This window comes from Corvus cornix, chromosome 4 (genome assembly GCF_000738735.6).
Source record: "Corvus cornix cornix isolate S_Up_H32 chromosome 4, ASM73873v5, whole genome shotgun sequence".
Lineage (NCBI taxonomy): Eukaryota > Metazoa > Chordata > Aves > Passeriformes > Corvidae > Corvus > Corvus cornix.
In genome coordinates this window covers 55,179,159-55,201,226 of record NC_046334.1, presented here as the reverse complement: position 1 = coordinate 55,201,226, position 22,068 = coordinate 55,179,159, and the positions used below count along the sequence as shown (strand labels likewise).

The 22,068-nt window shown below is 41.6% G+C and overlaps 1 protein-coding gene across 1 annotated transcript in view; it reads right to left on the bottom strand.

The window, feature by feature from the left end:
* Positions 1-21,435, bottom strand: part of PPARGC1A (PPARG coactivator 1 alpha) — a 367,478-nt gene extending 346,043 nt beyond the window's left edge. The window contains exon 1 of the mRNA XM_039551129.1: positions 20,916-21,435. Within this exon, the coding sequence (XP_039407063.1) occupies positions 20,916-21,002 (87 nt within the window). The 5' untranslated portion in view covers positions 21,003-21,435. The remainder of the gene's footprint in view (positions 1-20,915) is intronic.
* Positions 21,436-22,068: the final 633 nt, after the last annotated feature.

Below are 22,068 nucleotides of genomic sequence, written 5' to 3'. Positions count from 1 at the left end.
CTCTCTCTCCCAGTGGGAAAATCACTCCTGCTGTTGGACACCAGCAGCAGTTCTGGCATCTAACACTAACAGCATTATCAATTTATGACTTTAGAAACACTACCAGAATCTAGCAGTAGTGTCTCTAATATTACAGATGGCCCATTTGTCCATTTTTTCCACATGGCCCTTTCGTGTCTTCTCTTACATCCTTATTAGTGCTTCATGAGAGCACTTACCTTCTCTCACGTAACACAGCTTTCAAAAGGCTCTACCCAGCTACAATTCCTACAGTAAACAAGCTGAAACCCACAAAGAACTCCTATTATCTGCTCTTCCCCCACCACCCCCCATGAAGATATGCAGTCACCTCTCCTCTGAATAAGGGGTCCCAGCTGAGCAATGCACACTGTCCACCCCGGTGCGCACAGCTCTGCCAGGTACCACACACATCATGCACGTACCAGTCACACCGCAGGGTCCTCTGGGCAGCCACTCTTCCTGCCTGAACTGTGACGACAGGGGAGGATAAAAAGAGAAACATTATGAAGGATATAAAAAAACAAGCGCCTTCAGATCCTGGAACAACCATGTCAGCAATAGCACAAGTGAGAAACACTGTGCTCCTGTCCGCTTTGTAAGACAAGAGATGGAGCACGGTGATGGAAACAGCACCTCTGCTCCAGCCTCAGTGACCTGTAGTCATGGCTGCCGGCATTCCCTCACAGCAACACTTCAGCAATCAACTATCCAGGTGTAGGATGAAGATAAGAAAGATGGAAGCACCCCCTTTTGGGTGAGAGGTCTTAAAGCACCCTTTAAAAACAGTGACAGCCAGGCAAAAACAACCATTTGCTATTCGACTACATCTTGTAACACAGTTTGGTGCAACCTCGGGCACCCTTATGTCATTTCTCTCTTTTGTCCTTACACAAGAAGCCACAGCCATCAGGATGAGCCAGGTAACTTCCAGTCTCAACAGCTATTCCAACCAATATGGGACAGAATTCAATACAGAGTCTGAAAACATTTTTTTTTAAATTTCAGCATTTCATTGAAATAGCTCCACTACATGCCCACAAGTGAAGGAACTCTAATTCTCATACAGGCAGTGGGGGAGGTCCTCAGCAGAAGTCAGCCAACTTCACCTACATCAACTGTACTCTAGCCTGATGACCAGATTTGAAACTCATTACAACTGTTTTCTAGTTCTGCTGGCTTAAAACAAACTATTTTATTTTTTAACTCTCTAAAAATTGTGACCTTTATTTTAAAATCTGTTACTGAATGAGAAACATTGTAACTATTCATAATTTTACTCAAAATATTTAAAATTACTTGTTGTCCTTAATCATAATATTTAGTACAGCAAAAGGGAAAAACTATAAAACCAGTTACTCAGAAGAAGCATATATATTCTGTAGACTGGTCAACAAATCTAATTCAGGTGTGTTTTATGACTGCTTTTACTTCAAGATTTGTGTATATATATATGGAAATTACTGATGAAAGAATTGCATTTATGTTGCACTGAAGTGAAAGTCATGCTGTGATAAAAATGTGTGTTTCTTTATACATCAGAGAACTAAAATAATAGGCTATTTTATGGGCAATATTGGATTTATGATTTAAATTAGTTTTATGATTTTATTATTTTTTCATTTACTTGTCTGGGTTTTTTTAACGTGAGTCCTTGACTTAAAAGAGATTATATTAGTAAGTACAATGCCTAGCAAAACAAGGGTCTAGATCTCACTAATATGCTTTAACGACATCAAATTCCCTGAGCTAAGTGATCTTGCTAAGTGTCTTTTAAGTAATTTTGGTTCCATTTCTAATTTCTACAGGGAAATGGTACCAACCTTTAAAGAAGCCTAGACTTCGTGAAAACACATGATTGCTACCCACTGCAAATCAACACCTTTAGTGAATCTTGAGGCAGGGTGGAAGCATAATAAAAGCACCAAAATAGAGAGACATTTTGAAAATGCTGTCTGCCATTTTAAAGGTGTAATGAGAAGAAAATAAACTAACTATGCCAAACAGTTATTAACTATGCCTTCTTTAAAGTACTGGCATATGAATTAGGTTGTTTAGACAATATCTGAGAGCTTCTCAACATCCCTATAAACATCTGTATGGACAACACAGATAATGTTTCATATTTCTAATTTTTTTCATACAAAGTAAATGAAATTAAATATTCTCAACAACTTTAAATAAATAGCTAAGATACAATATGTTGACTGTTTGTGGCTGCAATCAACAAAGACAGCTTTGGCTCTCTGGAGACACGTAGTTCTGGTTTTGCCAACAAAATTTCCTGTGCCACCTTTCCTATGTGTCATCCTAAATTTCCTCCTTAAGTATTCCAAAAGGAAAGAGATGATGAGAAATGAAAGGACACAGGAAGTATAATCCTGCAAACCTGGAGGATCCTTTCAGTTTTGAAAATGCTTGTTAAAGCCCTGGAATTAGCTCAGCTGGTAAGAGCATAGTGCTAATAATGCCAAGGCCATGGGTTTGATCCCTATGTGGGCCATTCACTGAGGAGCTGGACTTGGTGATCCTTGTGGTATCCTTCCAACTCAGAATGCTCCGTGATTCTGTAATATAGTGCTCTTCGAGTTCACAATAAAAACACCGTTCCACTCTCATACGTGCAGCAAATTTGCTGACAGAGAAACGTGTCTGCTTTTTAAATAATGAAAATGTCTTCAACATGTTCCTGTCACTGGAAATCACTTCTTGCAGGAGCCATTGTCAAAATCTACCCCCATGTAGGCTGGATGTAGTAAGATGGGGGGTGCAGGGGGGAAGAACATAAAAGCACTCATTAACCTAGAAAGAATAAATGGAAATATTTTAAGCCTTTTAAAGTGAAACATTTTTACTTCTGTTAATCCAACATGTTCACTCTATAAGCAAGACAGAAAACTGAAAAATATGGAAGCATGAGATTTTTTGAATTAAAAATGAATTTTTATGTTAGCATCAGAAACAAATTCTTGTCTGCCAGATTAAATCAGAAAACACTACATCTCTCCACAATATTAAAAATATATATGTATGTCCAGGTCTGCCCAAAAAAAATCAGTGTAGAAGTATGAAAATCCATATGGAAAAAGTAGACAGACATAAAGCAGCTGAAGCTGAAAACATCAGCATCCCATTCTGATGATATAATAAACCAGCAGAGAAGGTAGACAGACCAAAGCTAAATAATGAAGGTGCAAATATGCATTTGCATGCCAAAGTTTGAGAATGAGTGGGAAAAGGACCTGGTTTTATCTTTGTACAACTATAAAGCTGGAGGGTTCCCCAGTTGTAAAGCGTATTTTGCAACACATCAGGTAGGTTCGTGCAGAAGAAAACAAGCAATCTTGGGAAGAATATATGACAGAACTAAAGCAAGTCAATTATTTGCCAAGGGCAGAGAACATATCAACTTCTATGATTTAGTAAGTCTCATTATGTTAGAGCCTGCCTTGATCCAGAAGCCAAGAAATTATGTGACTTGGTTTTTCTTATTTCAAACATTCCTGATCACATAGAAAATGGAAAAGCAAACCCAACAGTTCCAAATTCTGAAAACAGTATTAAAAAGTCCTCAAAAATCATTAGTAACATCATGATTTTAAATAAACTGATTTTAAATTGCTGATTTATTAAAAGCCAACCATGGTTTTATCTGCTTTCTGAATGAATCACGGCTATTTATGAAGACACTGAAAGCTGTTCTGAGCAACAGGAAAAAGAGCCAACAGTGAGGCAGACACAAAAGACCCAACCACCAATGAATCATTTGAAGGTATCCCCAATGCACATAATTATCATACCCATTAAGCAACATTCACTGCAATTAAGTATTGTTTGGCTTAAATCAGTTACCTGGAATGTCTTCTGATCAGGCCTGTTCCAATTAAGTGGCACTTATTTATTACCCTAATCATGCGGTATCAGTTCAAAGCAGCATAGTACAGCTTCACCTTGAAAGCAATCAGCCTAACATTTGGCAACCAAAAGCAAGAGACCTCGAGTTTCCAAATAACAGAAAACTTATCTGTAAGTATAAAGCATCATTACATTGTCTTCTCTCATTTGCTTTTATTTCTAGAATTCTCCTCACATAATTCTTAAAGCTGCTACCAGTTGAAGATCTATTTAAAAACAAAAGAGAGATTAAACACATACTAAATGCCACATATTGTGCTATTCCTTAAAAGGAAGTTACTGGGGAGGACAAGAAATACAGAAACAGCAGGACAATGCTTAAAACTTTCATAGAATCATAGAATCATTTAGGCTGGGAAAGACCATTAAGATCAAGTCTAACTACCAACCCAGCACTGCCAAGTCCACCAGTAAATCATGTTCCGAAGCACCCCATCTACAGATCTTTTAAATATTTCTACGGATGGTGACTCAAGCACTTCCCCTGGAAGCCTGCTCCAATGGTTGATAATCCTTCCATTTGAGTTAAATTTATAAAAATGGAAATTTCTGTACTCTCCTCTACCAGAGCACTGATTACACCTGACTCTTTTAAACATGCTTTGCCACTCTTTAAGTTAACTCTGTTAGTTACTTTTATGATGTATATCTCTTCTGTTTCATTTGCTCATTTGAAATCTGTGTACTTCACATTACAAAAGTAGTCACCTCTCTTACATTAAGAACTTCATTAAGGCACATATATGAAAGTTATTGTAGAAAATGTTGTAGATGGAATTTCTAATGCTTCACAGTAGAGTATTTAGGTTTACTACATAGACAAATACATCTAAATTAACATAAAATAGGCATTTCAATGTGTACATTTATTTTGGCTTTAAGATAGATTAACAATTTTTTAAAATTTAAAAAAAACCCCAGACCTGTCAACAACCCTTTTTTCTTCAGGTAATGTAAGTCCATGAGCCAGCAGTGCCCTTGTGGCCAGAAGGGCCAATGGGATACTGGGGTGCATTGGGAAGAGTGTGGGCAGCAGGTTGAGGGAGATGATCCTGCCCCACTCCTTGGCTCTACTGAGGCCACATCTGGAGTGTTGTCCCCAGTTCTGGGCTTCTCCATACAAGAAAAAAGCTACTGGAGAGGGTCCAGTGGAGGGCACAAAGATGATGACGGGTCTGAACCATCTCTCTTCTGAGAAGAGACTGCAGGAGCTGGGCCTGCTTAGTCTGGAGAAGACTGAGAGGGCACCTCATCAATGCATACAATTATCTCCAAGGTGGATGGTGTCAGACTCTTTTCTGAGTCTGAGCAGTAGTTCTCAGAAGCAGGACAAGGAGCCATGGCCATAAACTAAAACCCAAGTTCCATCAATATGAGAAAGAACTTTACACTGAGGGTGGCAAAGCACTGGAAAAGGCTGCCCAGAAGTCATGGAGTCTCCCCTTTCTGGTGACATTCAAAACCCACTTGGATGAGTTCCTGTGTCACCTGCTCTAGGCAACCCTGCCTTGGCAGGGGGGTTGGACTAGATGATCTCCAGAGGTCCATTCCAACCTAATGATGCTGTGATCCTGTGATCTGGACAGCAGACACAATGAAGGTACTGACACGCTTGCCAACCTGTAGTAACTAATCCACTAGAAGACTGAAGTGCAACCTGTCCCTGTTGCCTTTGTTATTTGAGCTAGTTAATTTTAAACTAACTCAAGTATTCCTACACAGCACTACATATTTTACGAGAACTTAACTAAAGTCTGAAAGGCACCTTACTTCTCACATCCATGCACCTTCAGAAAACAAGCCTTTGACAAATGTTACCCTAAGTCCTCTGGGCTCAGCTCTAAATACAGTCATCACTGCCAAATCAAAACTCTTGGTGGTCATTGACAGTTTATAGGGAATTATTTCAGGCTGTTTTATCTCACAGAAGTTTAACACAGATATCAGGACAGGCCTGTTCCAGAATTCAGTTTCAGCTTATAAAAATCTGCAAACAAAATATATGTCATCAAATCAGATTGGGAAACAGAGCCCTGCACTGTGGAACTACATAAGAAACTGACCACGCTAAGTTTGTTTTCAAAAACTTATACAGCAGGTCTTCAAAGTCCTGTCTGTGATTCACAAACATCATAGCATACATTATTAAAAAGAGACATCAGTTCCAGTAATCAATTTCTGTGACTACTGGCAATTCTCTGCATAATCCAGCCTAGCAAGGTTTCCATATAGCTTTCCCTGAAATGTGGCTGCAAGCTGTCTTCACACATTAAATACTAGAGGCATGCATGTCAAGAGACATTGATTCTGGTTGTTTAAGATTTGTTTGTTCAAAAAGCCCAAAAAATTCAGTAAATACTAAACAATTAGCTGCTGAAAGTCAGTCCTATTTAAGATGTCTGAAGCTGAGCTTAATAAACCTCATCACTCAAAATCATTACTTCCTTGAAAATGGGCAGGGGAAAAAATAAAAATCACCACCTCAACACAGACCTACAGAAAGCTGATTCATTATCTATAGCTCTTCAGTGAGGAAAAATCCAGATCTACTGAAAAAAAGAAGCTCTGTTTTCATCTCAAATCTTTCCCAGAAAAAGCTCTTCATTCTTACTTACTTAGTACCTCTCCCAATTCAGTGCTTTTACAGCAAACAGGCTGAATTCAGAGAGTCTCTCGAGGCTGCAGCTGACCCAGGCTACCACCCCTACAGACCTCTAGTTGCTCATCATCACTTCTTGATGATCACCCAGCATGACAGCACATCAGTACTGTACTCTACCCAAGCTCTTTCAAAATAAAGGCAGGTTTGCTTGCTGTTGTTAAGATTCGTAACAGTAGAATTTTTTTCAGTGTTTATATTAATTTAGGTCATTTTGAAAGAACCAGGTTAGGGAGCAAATGAGTGAGCAGTTAAGCTTGACAGTTTGGATGGAGGGCCTCTGTGTCACAAAGTCACACTAACACAATGGGGCAGTAAAGGTGAACATGAACGTGCCACAAAGGTGGCATGGTAACTTCCTCAGCACACCTGACTGCAGATTACACCATGCTGAAACCACTACAGGCAATCACTGATGCTAAAATACATGGATTTGACTCTTCCTTGCTTGCTCGCTCTTGAGCCTATTTGGATAAAATAAAGTGCTAAGGTGCAGATCACTGAACAGAAAATATAACATACATACAGGGTGGTAGCCTATATCCTGGATAGCCATGATTCAATTAACGCAGTACTGAAGTACAGAAATCACTCAATGTGAATTGCCTTTGTGATATTGCAGCAAAAACAATGAATCTGAACCTTGAACATAACGAAGAGAAGCAGGCAAGTGAATTCTTCTCTGTAGTACTGACAGCAGTGTAGAGACCAATACTGAAATACCACCTCATGCTTCTGGCATCAGATTTTCCTGAAGGGATATCAAAAAATTGGAAGGAAAACAGAGAGGTTATGCAAATGTACTTGAAGTCTGCAAAAAACGTCCTCTGTTAAGAGTCTTAGAGAGGTCACTTTGATAGCTTAAAAGAAACAAGACACACTGGTGTCTTGAGTACAAGTGTTTTTTGGAGGCAGAAACAAAAACACACTGATGGATTTCCCAACCTACCAGGTCAAGTCATAAAGAGAACTTTTGCCCAGAAAATTAATTCTGAACAACTCTAAAGAAAAACAGGACTTTCTAAAGAAAGGAAACAATGAGAAAGATTAACCAATACAGTAAGTAGCAAAAGCTTTACTGAATGCTTGGTGCCTTCCTTCAGATAAATACTTATACTTCGGAAAATATTTTGCTCAAATCAAATTCAAACACTAAGCACAGTTTTCAATTCAACAGAGAGATAACTGAATAGTAAGTTGTGGCTGAATCACCTGGTCAAACTCTGGCTAAATCTGTGGCTTTACAAAATCGTATTATTCTCAAAACCAAATCTCCTCTGTTTCCTCTACACGTGCAAATGTGAAACATGCAAATTACAAATATGATCAATTCTTAAAACGATTCTTGAAAAGACATCTTTAATTTGCTGTATATTTTACTGCTGAGGACAAGACAGCTAGAGAATTTATCACCTTAGCTACCTTGGTTATATCATTTCATTCAGTGTTATCTCCTTGTCTCCCACACAAGAGTCATGCTGTTATCAAAGTCTTTCTCGCTAAACAATTATTTCCTTTTATGATTTCTTCTGGCTGGTCAAAGATAAGGGCTTACAGTGAGCTTGATTAGTGTTGCAAACAAATAGGAGTAATACTAGAGCAGATATAACTAAGCTGAAGTAATCAGCACTATTAATAACCTTTTGATTTCTAATCAAATACAGCTCTGACTTTTGCTGCCACTTTGCTTTACATCTTTTAAACTACAAAAGAATTAATATTTTTGTAAAATATTCTCAATATGCCAGTCCTTTTATTCTCTTGTTTGCTTTTTGTCTTATACTTAATAACTCTTCACTGAGAAAAAATAAAAATAACAAATCTATTAAAAAAACAGTTCTCTACTTTATACTGCCTTTCCTGGTAACAAGATTTAATCATATATTGTAGTATGAAATTTTGCATGTTTTTTTTTTTAATCTAGTAACATTTCTGAGGACAGTAAAATCACAGTTCTTGATACCTGCATTTAAAAAAAAACCCAACACAAAGGCACAAAACCAACCAAACAAAAAACCTTGCTTGAGACATACAATTGTGGCAAAACCCAGTTCATACAGGTAACATCTGGCAATATTATATCCAAAAATGGGAACTTAACATGTTAAGGCCTGCACTGCAGGTAGCACTGCCACATCCTTTAGTACTCCTGGGCAACTACTAATCCAACAGACACTCATTCTGCTCAAGTAATGGGCAATGTCCCTTACAGAAAACACCTAAAACAACTAGAAGAACATCATCTCCTCATCCTCTGTAAATCCTAGATAGGCAACATACTCTTTCAAACATGCAAAACCTTTCATGGACACTCTCTAAGAGGGATTACCTCCAAAGCACCAAGTCCTATAGTTCAATCTACTCAGGGGAGAAGCTCAGTTGTTTCATGGACACATATGTTTTGTGATCTCCACAAGTGTAACTTTCTTATAATGGTGTCTCCATGATCTTTCCAAATATTCTTTTTGTCCCATGTGAAAAAAAAGAAGCAAAATATATGCATAACAATCTTTTTTTTTTTCCCTGTTTGCATTGCTATTTTACAGCTGCAGTAGTCTTAAGGAAGTTGAATGCTCCTCAGTGAGTTTATAGTTCATTCAGACATGAAGGTGTAGTGGTAATTCTAGAGACACTTCTGTACACTTAGGGTGTCATTGTGCCATACATTGTGCAGCCCCAGCATATGCACAGGGACAACATCCTCACTTCAGGATGCTTTAATGAACAGGTTTCCATTTCATACGACATTTCTTTGCAACAAGAGTAACATAAATTAAACAAGTTTGCTTGTTTAATTTTTGACAGCAACTTTTGCAATTTATCCAATTTAATTTTTCTTTAATTTTAACAGCAATTGCTGCTGTTTGATTTTTTCCATCCTTTGCCATGTATTTTATGTAACAATCAAGAACAAGAAAAATAAGAAAAGAATCAAAAAACGAAAAGTTTCTTTACATGAAAAGCTCTCTTTTCCACAAAACTGGGTTGTGCCTACCAGCAGACTTAAAAATAGACAGACATCAATGTTAAAGGTACAAATCACTATACTAAAAACAAAAGGGAAAATAGTATCTGAAACATGGCAAATATTTTCCAGTTTTTACCTAGAGCATTCCTTTGAAAGATGAAAGTCAAAGATGAAGAAAACAAAAAATTTAATGAGATGTGTGTTAAGTGTTGGCCCATACAGATTTAAAAAGACTGTGAGCTGCCTTACAAAATGGCAAGATAGCAATATTCATACACAATATGCACCAAGATAAACTAGTCATTTTTATTTACCTTTTTTGTCTCAACTTTATTAGTTACCATTGCAAAGAGTAAGTATTTCTTCTTTTCATTTTTAACATTGTTTTTAAAGTTAATGTACAATTGAAAGGTTCTTTTTGGCAGGGAAATCACCAAAATTTTCCTTATAATGTTGTTTGTATTGATCTGTCCAAGCTCATGTTTATTAAAAAAACCAATTTCTTTTCTAAAGGTATCCTCTAACCCCACAGTAAATAAATTTTTTAAATTAAGTATTAATTTAAAAAAGAACCAATTCACAAACCTTCCTTAATTAACTTTACTTCCCAAAAAAGCCACACATCTGTTTTCACAGCAGGACATGATTCAACCAGTGGTAACCACAGAAAAGCCCCAGTGTGTTAAAATACTCTAGCCAAAAACTGACACTCCAGCAAAGATGGCTACTATGCCAGCACAATCTGAGCAGCTGTTAGGACAACCTTTATTTATACTGAAAAGGGCATGAGAGATCCTGACGCTATTACTATTAAACCAGCAAATCTTACAGGAAAGACACCACTGGTTGAAAATGGACAATGCAAAAGCACAACATGCATTTTACCAATCAAGCAGATTATAATTATGTGAGAACAGTGATGTACAATAATCCACTCTCTAACCACTTTGCTACAACAGATTCTGCAGGGCTCAGCTTCTGGAAAAAAATTCTTTGTAAATTATTTTTAATACAGCTGTTATTATGAGCGTCAGAAAAATCAATTAACAATGCTGCCCTAACTCCTTAGGAAAAAAAAAGGACTTAGATAAATAGGAAAAGATTATGCCATTTCTTTTACAGCATTATTTTTATTCTGTAAGTGACATCAAAGAGCCACAACCCCCTCCTTTTCTCCGCCCCCCCCCCTTTTGGCTTTGACATCACACAGAGAGAAAAGTATTCCTTTCACTGTCTCTTGTATAGCTGGAGCATCCAAGCTCTGCATATTGTTAATCACTTTCTATCCTTGAATATGAATTATTTTAATCCTCCAGCAATTAACAGTCTTTGGATGAAAATAAAAAAAGGCTGGGAGTGCAACCTTACTTTTGTTTTGCTAATTTATTTGGTCAGTAGTTCATTTTCTCATTGTTTCACATGGCTTAAATAAAGTGTATGCATGTCCTACTTACAATCTCTTTTTTTTTACCACTACATGTTTACAGCCATCTTTTTTTTTCCCTTTTCTTTAAACCTGGAGTTTCCCACTCTCAAGTACATTTCATGGAAGGCTTTCTGACATAATTTTGCATTTTAGAGCACCACCTATTCATTTAATCACACAGCTTTTTGGTTAGGAGAAGAGGAATCATCTTTTATTTGTAAATGCATTTTAAAAACAAAGAGACTGAACTGCCAAGGAAGAATTGGCAGATTTCCTTTACCATGACCAGGTCTCCTTGAACACCTCACTGCTTTCTTGCTCCCACCACCATAATTACCATCAACATTCGTAATGTTCCCAAAGCATGGCAAGTACTTGACAAACAAGATGGAAGCCAAGTTCTCTGTCCTCAAAATACAGCTGTCTAAGGCCCCAGTCCAATACACCACACATTCACTTTAAACCTGTAAGCACTTCCCTTGACTTCAAGTGTTTACTGTTGAGCAATTAAGTGGTCTGCTGGATCAAGGCCTAAGCAAACTATGAGACAGAGAGGTAACAGGCAGATATAGTAAGAAGCATCATGAATGACAAGTCAAAGTTTAGCAGATACATCAATTCACAATGTGCTGGCTCAAAAAATAAAATGTATAAAAGAAACAGAAAAAGAAAAGAAATGGTTGAAATAAATTATCTTGTTGGAGTGAGTTTGTGAGTTTTTACAATCCAAATAAACCTCTGACATTGTGTCCAGGGAGCCTGCGACAACTGTAGATATGTTTTATGAAGCCATGCACACATTCCTAAAATGTGTGCAAATCAGCCCTTCAGGAATCATTACACCAGACACACATTGTAAGCTTCAAAAAAGTTCACTGCAAACATGCAGTGTCATAGCATTGACGTTCTGCTCTAGCCCAAGTCAGTTTGCTCTGAAAGAAAAAAAAAGGGCCAAACAAATAAACAGACTTTTGGTCAAAATGAGAAGACAAAGTAAAATATCACAACCAACAGCTGCCTCAAAAATAAAATTAGGAAAAAGCTCCATCTTAAACAATCAGCTCCCTGGTCTCAAAAGAAGACTAGAAGGCCGAATACAGGGCCCTGAATTGCAAGCATACTCTTCCCATTCTGTCTTTTTTTTTTCCCTTAATTACTTCAATGTTTGGTAGAGTGAAGCAAATGAGAAAATACATCATTAGTCTTTTTTTAATTGTGAGAAGAATAAAAAGCTATTGTTTATCTGATCTACAGACTGATCCAAGTATGGCAGCAGACACCAACCTAAAGAAACATGCAACAAATGAACAGAGTGAAATGCAGCAGAGTGATGAATGGGGGTTTGGTCAGTTTGTTCCACAGTTTTCCAAGTGCAAAATAAAAATACCCATTTTTAGTAATTAGACAACAATGGCTTTCAAGACACCAGGTAGATGAAAGCCTTCGTGATCTCAATGGGCTCATGACTTCAGTAAGTCAAAGGAGAAAGTGTGAGATAGCGAAGTGTTTGTTCAGGGAACCAACCCAGCAAGCATCAAATCCAGCATCAATAATAAACAAAAAGAGGTGGTATTAATAGTAAGCAGGGAAAAACTAAATTATGCAAAGTCTTTAAAAGGACAAGAGGTGTAAAATCTAAAGTACTAAATGAGACAAAGTATGGACTTCAATTTGTATTTCTACATAAGGGTAAGAGAGTAGGTAGGGGCAATCAAGACAGTATGTCCAGTCAGGGCTTATATTGTGTACAGAATGGATGGATACAATGGGGTTACTGGGGATGACTGTGAGAAAAAGGCTGATTAATTCACAGTGGCAGGAAACGATATAGGTGGTGACTTTAAGGTCAGAGCTTTAGGGGATCAGAAATAAACAGATATGCAAGCCAGTATGCAGAAAATCATCAGAATTTAGACACAGCCTCTTTGAAAGGAAGGGGTTGAAAATGACATTTGGATTACATCCTTTAGTGATGTGAGAAAGTCTCTGCAATGGGAAGAGATTGAGCGCGATTCTGAACTGTTTCTCACACTGACTTTGTCTGTGAATTGGTATTTTTCCAAGTATGAATAACTCTGTATAATACAGAAACAGATCGCAGCAACTGACAGCAGAAAACTTTCTTTGTGAAATTCAAACTAGGAAACTCATTAAAGTATAAGATATTACCTTCCCCTACAGTAGAGACTGACAGCATTCACTCATTCTAGCAACTGTAATAATGTCTCTTCTCTTCTTTATCTTTCTAATAAGCAGGACATAGATCACGAGGTCAAAAGTGGCAGAAAAATTCACATCACGTTCAGAAGGCTTTGGATACAGTCTACAACACATACTCTTAATTCTTCCTTCCTCCACAATTTCAATCCTAATCTACTAATTCCAGAATACTGTGAAGCTCTGTAATCAGCAGCAGCATGATTTGTGGTTCAGTGCTACCCTTCTGGAACATCTGTACAGGCGAATATACCTGTAACAGTATGAGAAAAGCTCCACACAAGGACAGAGGCAATCTACAGTTAAAAAAATCCATACATTTTCTGGCATGTATTTTGTGAGGGGGATGATTAAATATTCTATAAGCAATTAGTAAATTGTCAATAGAATTCAATAAATGTTGTTTAAAAAAAAACCTAATTATTTGTTACAATAACCACCAACTATTGCCATTTTGTTTGTGAAGGTTTGTAAACTACTTCCATTTGAGAAGTAATTGATTCCATTTTTATCATTTGCTCAAGTTTATGTGGTTGTTCACATCCAAAGAGATGATAACATCTATTTGCAGCAAATTATACATTAAATTCCTCATTCAAAAGCTGTAATGGAAAACAAAATGCTAATTTGTGCTGTAAACGGAAGTACAGAATCATAATCACTCATTGTTAACATTAGGAACTAAATTGCTCTTGCAAATAATAAAATGGGTTAAAAATGTGGAGAGCTTTTGCAAGCCAAAGTACCAGTGCCTCTTACTCGCTCATGTGTTATATTACAAGTGATCAAACGAACCTTTCCTCTTCATGCCAGCACAAACTACCCCTTTTTGAGGGAAAGAATAATAGCTTTATGATTGCAACATAAAGGTGCATGTCAGGTGACCCGTTCTAGCCACAAGTCTCCAACCAGCTTCCCAAATACAGGCTTCCATGCACTCTCTGCTAGGCAAACTCAACTGGATGCAGGGGGGGTCTACCCAAGCAAGTACTGCAGAACTGTAAAACTGGAAGAGTCAGACAGCTGGTGCCGAGGAGCCGACATCTACACTACATGCTCTGCACCACGCACTTCAGGGTACGGCTTGATTATTTAACTTCATCCTAGATCTGGTCTCATCTCATTAGCTGAATATCAATTCGTAGCTCAAATGCACTAGGGGTACTCCTGGAACACATCTCGCAGTCCAGCTTTATCCAAAAGGAATTCTGTTCAATTGCAACGAGATCGGCCTACAACACTAACCAAAGCACAGAGGCGTAGGGATGAACACAGCACACTCCTGCCTTCAAGGAAAGTGCTAGCATAGACACACCTCTCATCATTTTGGGTCACAGTGAGTTCACGTGGAACCGCAAATACCCAATTTCTCCTTCCAAAATTAGCACCAGTGTCACAAGTGCTATACCCAGAGCAAGGGTCGCTCTGCTATTAATCTCTCTTCACCTTAATTTTACCTTTAGAGAGGAGAGAGTAACACACAGCTATGTTGCAGAAGGAGAATCTTAACTGCCACTTGTAGGGAACAGTCTGAGACAAAAAATACTGTAGAAATATTTGGCTTCTATCCTTTTCAGCAGTTTTACAGTCCTATACGTTTTAAATGTACAAGGAGCTTTGCTCACACAGCAAACAGACACATCATAGGAAATTAAAAAATCACCGACACATTAGGACTGTGCACCTGCTCTTCCACATTTCATTAAGCCTCTACACCTAAATGTACGTCAGGTTCTCTCCTATGTGCATCCGTTGTGCTGGTATCCCTCAGTGATACCTTCTGGTCATGGCGAGACAAACTGGATCACAAGCATCCACACTGCCTCAGGAAAAAAACGTTAAAAAACCCATTAACTTTTGGTAAGTCAGATCAGATCATTATGATCTAAATTATAAGGTCCAGATAATATATTTTAAAAAGTGTATATTTGTAAATAAGCTTCCATTTGTCATCAAGCCTTTTCTAGCTTACATTGTATAGCTCAAATCCATGTAAAATAGCTGATTTGCCAGCTTTTTTTAGTTATTAGTATTAAAAAAATATAATTATGTTATCAAAAAATGAAAATTGCCTTTTAGGTGACCAAAAGAAAGTTCCACTGCCTCATGCAGTAAATCATTTTACTGCTGCCCTTTTATATTTAATACCCTTCTGCAGTACACATTTATCTCTACACTAGCAAAGTGTACTCATTGATTTCCTATGGTCTCTCTGGAAGAAGGTTCTGCTTCCCTGATGATGAGTACAAAGGGTGGATGACCCCATTCTCATTCCAATGCAAACCCTGCACTTTTACATTTCTGCTTAGACCACATGAACATTTGACCAGCTAAGAACTCCCTGCCCTCCTCCTTCAGAACACATTGCTAGAACTACTGACATTTTCTCGTGAACAAAACTGTATTTTTGAAAATCTCATCTTGTGTATAAAGCACTGAACTGCATTAGTTCATTGTGGCCATAACTGTAACTCCCAATCTGTACATGAGGTTTTCCTCTAAAATAAGATACAACAATAATATCTTGCCCATTTTCTGCGTGTGCTTTAAACTTGTGCTATTGTGCTCTACTGTTTAACTATTTAGTTGGTCTTCTCTGGGGCATGAGAAAATGGTTCATTCCCAGTTTAAACCGTGCTTTTTTTGTTAGATGAACCTGCCATCAGAATACACTTTTCAAAGTTATTGTGTTGAATGAGCAATTTAGGCATTTATCTCTGAAAGAAAGAGAATCATGTTTAACAGTATTTTTTATAATGTCCATTACCTGTTTTTAATAAACTACATCTTTCTTATTATCCTATCATTTATCTTTTGCTGGGATGTCAAGAAAATAGGTGTCTTCAGTTTCACTTTCATTTTTACTGCTATTTTTTCAGCTTTATGCACAAACAAAAGAAGTCAGGAAAACTTCTAATCCAGGACTCACTCTTTTTTAAAATTACCAAGTATTTTCTGTTAATACTAAACCAGGATTGCATTTTTTTCTTAACTAATTTAGTTTTGAAAGCCTTCTATAATTTGCACAGATGTTACAGACTCTGATAACATGTAACTGCAGTTGAATTGTGGTATTACTCCATTGGGTTTCACCACCAAATAATGTACAACTATTGACTGAGTCTTTTTCCATTTAAGGAAAAGATCTTCAAAAACCTTGAACTGCACTGTCCAATCTTGTACAGATTGGTATCTCTCATTCAACACTCATACACAGACACACTCAGTATATGCTATACACGTGCAGGGCATTAACACAAATTAATCTAGCATATTTCCAAACCTGCACAGATTTCAAGTTCTACTACTCAAATAAAAAAAAAAAATCCAGAAACCACGGAAACAAAAGTCAAAAAGTGTATTTTGATCCATAGCCCCTGAGAAGTGGCCAATGGACTTACTCTAGTTAAAAGAATAAAATGCATAAAAGAAATATACTACAGTCAGTTCAGCTCCCCAAAAATACTGTCAGAAAGCTACATTAGGGCACTTTTGTCCCTGCTCATGTAAAGACAAAGAGGCAACCCAAAAGGTTGGCTTTTAGCTTTGTCTTTCACCGACTTACTCACACCCATGGAATACATTTTTCCAAGTATGTTGTATAATGTACTGCTATGTTTGAAAACACAGGACAAAGAAAATGGAGCCAGATGCTAAGTCCACAGCTGAGAGTTGCAGGGAAAAACCTCTGAAATAATGGCATCAATCAGGCAGCAGCATACTCCTCATTTTACTTCTATACTGCAAGGATTTTGAGGTCAAATTAAAATAAGTATCCAGATTTATGCATTAGTCATAGAATTTCATTCACAAACTACATTTCAAATTATTTTCAAGCATTTCCCAACCACACAGTTTAGTAACACAACAACATATCCAATTCTGAACTGGAGAATGAAAAATAATTAATACAAATAATGCTGCCAGTTCAGCATAGACAGGTTATAGCAAAAAATATTATTGCTCTTGCAAGGCTGAATACCTCTTTGCAGTACTTAAAAATAGCTGTTCTTTACTCATGACTACTAATTAAGAAACAGATGTAAAGAGAATTTCCAGAAGACACATTCAGGAAGGTTCCAGCAAAAATAAAGAACCAGAAGTAGAGTGACAGTCTAAAAATGAAGAATAGAGAAAAAAATCAACAGGAAATCTGGTGGATAGTCCTTCATCTCAGTTTTATACATGCTAGCAATGCAACACAGGTAATTTTATTCAACCACACTTCAAAGTTCTCAGGATTTAAGTCTACAAATTTGACTAGTCTCGAATTTAGCACAATGGTTAAGTCCCTGTACTACAATAACTATAAAAAAAGACAGTAAGCTTCAGGAGAATACCCAATCTTTTTGAAGTTATCCTTAGTGATGCAAAGTCTTATTTGTAACTAATATGGAGCCTTATATTTTGGAAAACTATCTCAGAAATTGATTCAAAACAGACGTCATGAAGTTTCTAGACATGACTTCTCCAATACAAGCTTTTTTGTGATGCACTTTGGAATTTAATATGCAGTGGAAAAGCTCCTTCCAAGAATATTACCAACAAATCACACATATAAGCTTGTGCTTAAAAACAAATGGCAATAATGCACCAAAAATATAAAAGTTGAAACACATCTCTCAAACTCCCTGAATTATAAAGCAGACATCGTATCTCTCCTTTCACAGCTGCCAGATAATATATTATTCTTCTAGAAGTCACTGTTCTCTTTAACCTGACTGGTTCCATTGTGAAGTCTTATTTTGATTACTTATACTCTCATTAAAGCCTTGAGATGCCAGGAAAAGATTCTTTCAGTAAGCTATGGCTGAGCCGCTACTGATATTATACAAGGGATCCTTTTACCTCGTGTAAGATGTTGAGAGTGCATCATATTGATTTGCAATAAAAAACTGTTTTTCCAGTAGTCAACCCATCTTCTCATCTCAGCACTTTGTTTTAAAGTTTTTCTGTTTGTTGTTTTGTTTTAAATAAAACAAATTCTATTTCGGCGACGTTGCTAAATTTAGCAAGAAGAAAGGGTTTGCAAGCTTTTTTTTTTTTTTTAAACACTATTCAGGTAAAAACAAACACTAATATGGCTGACAGTCAAGTCTGAGCCAAGTCTGCCTTTTTAAGTGTTAAAACTTGTAAGAAAAATCTATTTGCAGCAAAATCCCATATTCATTTTAATTTCATATTCAGACTAACATCTACCGCTAATCCTCAGCTGATGAATTTGACTGATATAAATGGTAACGTAATACGCAAAAGATGAAAATAGAAAGGAGCCTTGAGCACCAGAAAGAGTATGTGTCTTAAAAATTCTTCTCATCTTCACCCTGGAAGCTCTTGCAAGCTCATCCGTTCATCCGTTGTAATGCTATGTAATGATTACACCTTCTCCTTCGAAACACCTTTCCTAATCATGCATATTTAATTCAACTTTGTGTATATATCCTACAGTTTATATAGTCCTGCTATAAATAGACCTTCTGCATCCTGAATTATCTCCCGCGTTTTCCCTTAGATACAGTTCAACACTGATATTTAGAATAGATCAACTCCGGATTTGCCAGCAATTCTTCCTGCTTCCATTGTGATACGGTTTGCTCTTCTGAAAGGGAATGTAAGGGAACCTATCACTTCACAATGACATTCTTTCACCGAACTGTTTCGCTACAGAATGAAACTAACTTTAGATAAAGGAGCTGGTTTAAACCTGATTTTATTGTCTGCGTTCCTAAGCATTTTCCCCCTCTGATGGTTTCAAAGAAGTCTTTCCTGTGACTGCCTGCCTTTTATACCAGGCATGAGCCCTTCTTAAATCCCAGTAACTTACATGGGCTCGTATTTAGCAAGAGGATAATGCACGTTCTGTGCTCATGCGAGCACACTGGCACCGGTGTGAGCCCTCGGTACGTGCAGAGGAACACACACCCGCGCGGGCTCGGGCGCACCCGCCACCACGAGCCCCTGCGAGCGGCGAGCTCGGCGCCAACTCCCGCCGAGCCGGCCCCGGGCACGCCGAGTGCCGGGGCCCGGAAGCCGAGCAGCCCCGCCGCGCTTCCGAGCGCCGGCTCCGGCCGCGCCCTCCGGGCCCCGTCACGGACCGGCCAAGTGCCGCTGTCCCCGCGCACCCGCCGCCCCCCGCCCCGCCGGCCACGCGGCTACCAGAGGGGCTCCGGATGGCTTCGCCGAGCCAGAGGGGCTCCGGCGCGCCCGGGAGAAGGCGTTTCGGCGCTGGCTTTACGCTTGATGTGTGCCTGGTCCCCACACGAGCCCCCTCTCCTCGGCGCACGCCAGCCTCACTTGTTCCCCGCCGGGAAGGCTCTCCCCGGCCGGGGCGGCACACCCGGCAGGCTTCTGTACCCGGCACGGGGCGGGCGCCTGCCGCGATGGGCCCGGCGGGGGTCGCTCGCACCCGGGACACAGAGATTGGTATTTATTTATTCGGCTGCTTCGGACGAGCAGGCTGTCAGGGCTCCGGAGCCCCATCGTGCCCGGGCTCCCCGGCCGGCCGCTGCCGAAGGGCGGCCCCGCTCCTCGCCGCTCGGCGTTTGCAACTCCTGGAGCACGGAGGTGCGCGCGGCTTCCCGCCGCCTCGCCGTGAGGTGTAACCTCAGACTGTTAGTCTTAGCCTTAGACTGCTAGCTTGGGGGCTCAGTCTCCTGGAAACTGGGGCTGTAGGGGTGCACGTTACCCCCTGAGCTGAGCGGGCTCCGTCCCCCGCAGGGAGGAAGCGGGGAGGTGACCCCCCTCATCCCCCCGGCTCTCCCGCCCCCCGCGGGCACCGCCGCCCGCACAGCCCGGGGCGCTTCTCGTCCGCTCTGCGGCCGCTTCCATCCGCTGCCCAACTTTTTCTGTCACGCCAGCGCCAGAAAACCCCTTCCCCACGCACGCACGCACACACACCGGTGTAGTTTATAAATGACAGTTGCCTGTAGACTTTCACCAGACAAGCAGCGGGGGCAGCAGACTACAACAGTTATTTAATTAAAGGCGCTTCGGAGGCTCCCAGAATAGCTCTCTACCTCTGAGGCGCGATTTCTGGTTTCCCCCCGCTCTCCCCCACCGCCTCGCCAGCCGCCCCCCGCTGCCCGAGCCCCGGCGCGGGCGGGAGGGACAGACCCGGCCGGCGTTACCCGGCTGCGCGCTCCGCATTGCACAGTCATCAAAGTTAAGTGCATGGAGGGGGGATCGGGGGTGAATCAGAGGGAGAGACGGGTGAGCCGAACTATTTTCACCTAGGCAGGATTCGAAATTATGGATCTGAATGCATATGCAGCCATTTCTGGGGGAGGAGGAAGCGGGTGCGGGGGGGTCCCTCTCGCACGCAGCCTGTCACTCGCATCCTGCTCCCCCCACCCGGCAAACTCGCCCGGTTGCCTCAGCGCGGTCCCTCAGTGCCGCCGAGGGCAGGCTCGGGGCACTCCGACCGAGTTGCCCGGCTGAGCCCCGAGTTGCTCCCAGGCAACACACAGCCCTCCGCGGGCTACGGCTCACGCTCCTGAGCTCTCCTCACAGGAGGAGCGGCGGCGGAGGGAAGGGGGCTGAAAGGCACACGGGAAAGAGGCTCTCTCATTTCTTTCTTCGGCTGATTTAATCCCCCCATCCGCAACACACACACGCGCTGAACAGAAGCACTTCCAGACCCTTCCTGCACACACTGGCACCACCTTCGTTTTCCCCCGAGGAGCCGGGCGGGCGCAGCGGCGGCCACCTCTTACCTGGTTGTAGGAGGTCTCCCAGGAGGAGGTGTAGTTGTAAAAGAAGGATGAGAAGCAAGCGTCTTCCGACAGCCCGCAGCCAGCCATCCTCTGGGCGCAAAACCTCTTCGGGAACGCACGAGCAGTCCTCGCAAACTCTTGCTTCTTGCGCGGTCGCTGCCGCCGCCGGCGCTGCCCCCGCGGAGTGGTGCCGACAGCTTCGCGCTGGCGGCGGCCGGCGCGGTGCGTGCGGGGGAGCGGGGCTGGCTAGCTGGCTGGCTAGATAGATGGATGGATGGATGGGTGGATGGAGGCGCGGGTACCGCGTGTGTCTGTGAGTGTGTGAGCGCGGCCGTTCGCGGCGGCACCGAGGGGCCGGGGCCGGTCACGTGCGCGCGCTCACTCCGCCGCCGCCGGGGACGGGCCGCGCTACAGACCCCGGCACTGGATCACCAGCGCCGGGCGCCCTCGCCATCCCCACCCGCCCGCCTGTCCCCGCTCGGCAGCGCAGCCCGTGCGCACGGGAACGAGGGGGCGCCTGCGGGACCTGCGGCCGCACCGCGGCGGGGAAGGAGCGGGCAAGTGGCGACGCGCGTCCTCCCCCGCCGCGCCGGGGCAGCGCCGCCGCGGGCGGGCCCGCCCTCCCGGCCGCGGCCCGGCCTCCGCGCCCCGCCCCGCGCCCAGCCCCGCCGTGCCGTGCCGTGCTATGCCGCGCAGCCCCGCGGCGCCAAAGTTGTCGCTCGGTTCACAGCCGTGCCGGCGCAGGCTGGGCCCCGGCGCCGCAGCCCGGCCGCGGGCACCCGAGAGGAAGGGGTGGGAAAACCGACGGGAAACTTCTCCTCAGAGCCGTCCTGACAGGTGCGATTTCCCCTGCTTTCTCCTTTGGGGGGTGTTTGCCTCAGCACCCGTCTGCAAGGAGAGGGAGAAAAGCGGATTTTTTTTTCTTTTCTTAGCGTATCGGTGATCACAGGAGCGGCCCCGGGACCCCGCCCGCCCGCTCCCGCCGCAGCCCCGCACAGGCGCCCCGGCGCACCGGGGACCCTCCCGCCCTGAGGAAGGGTAGCACTGACGGCCCCTAAGCCGCCGCCAAATTGCTCAATCGGACGCGGCGAGGTCGTGCAAAATACAATGATTTAAAATTATTTTCCAGGAAACTAGCGGAAATAGATTGGAT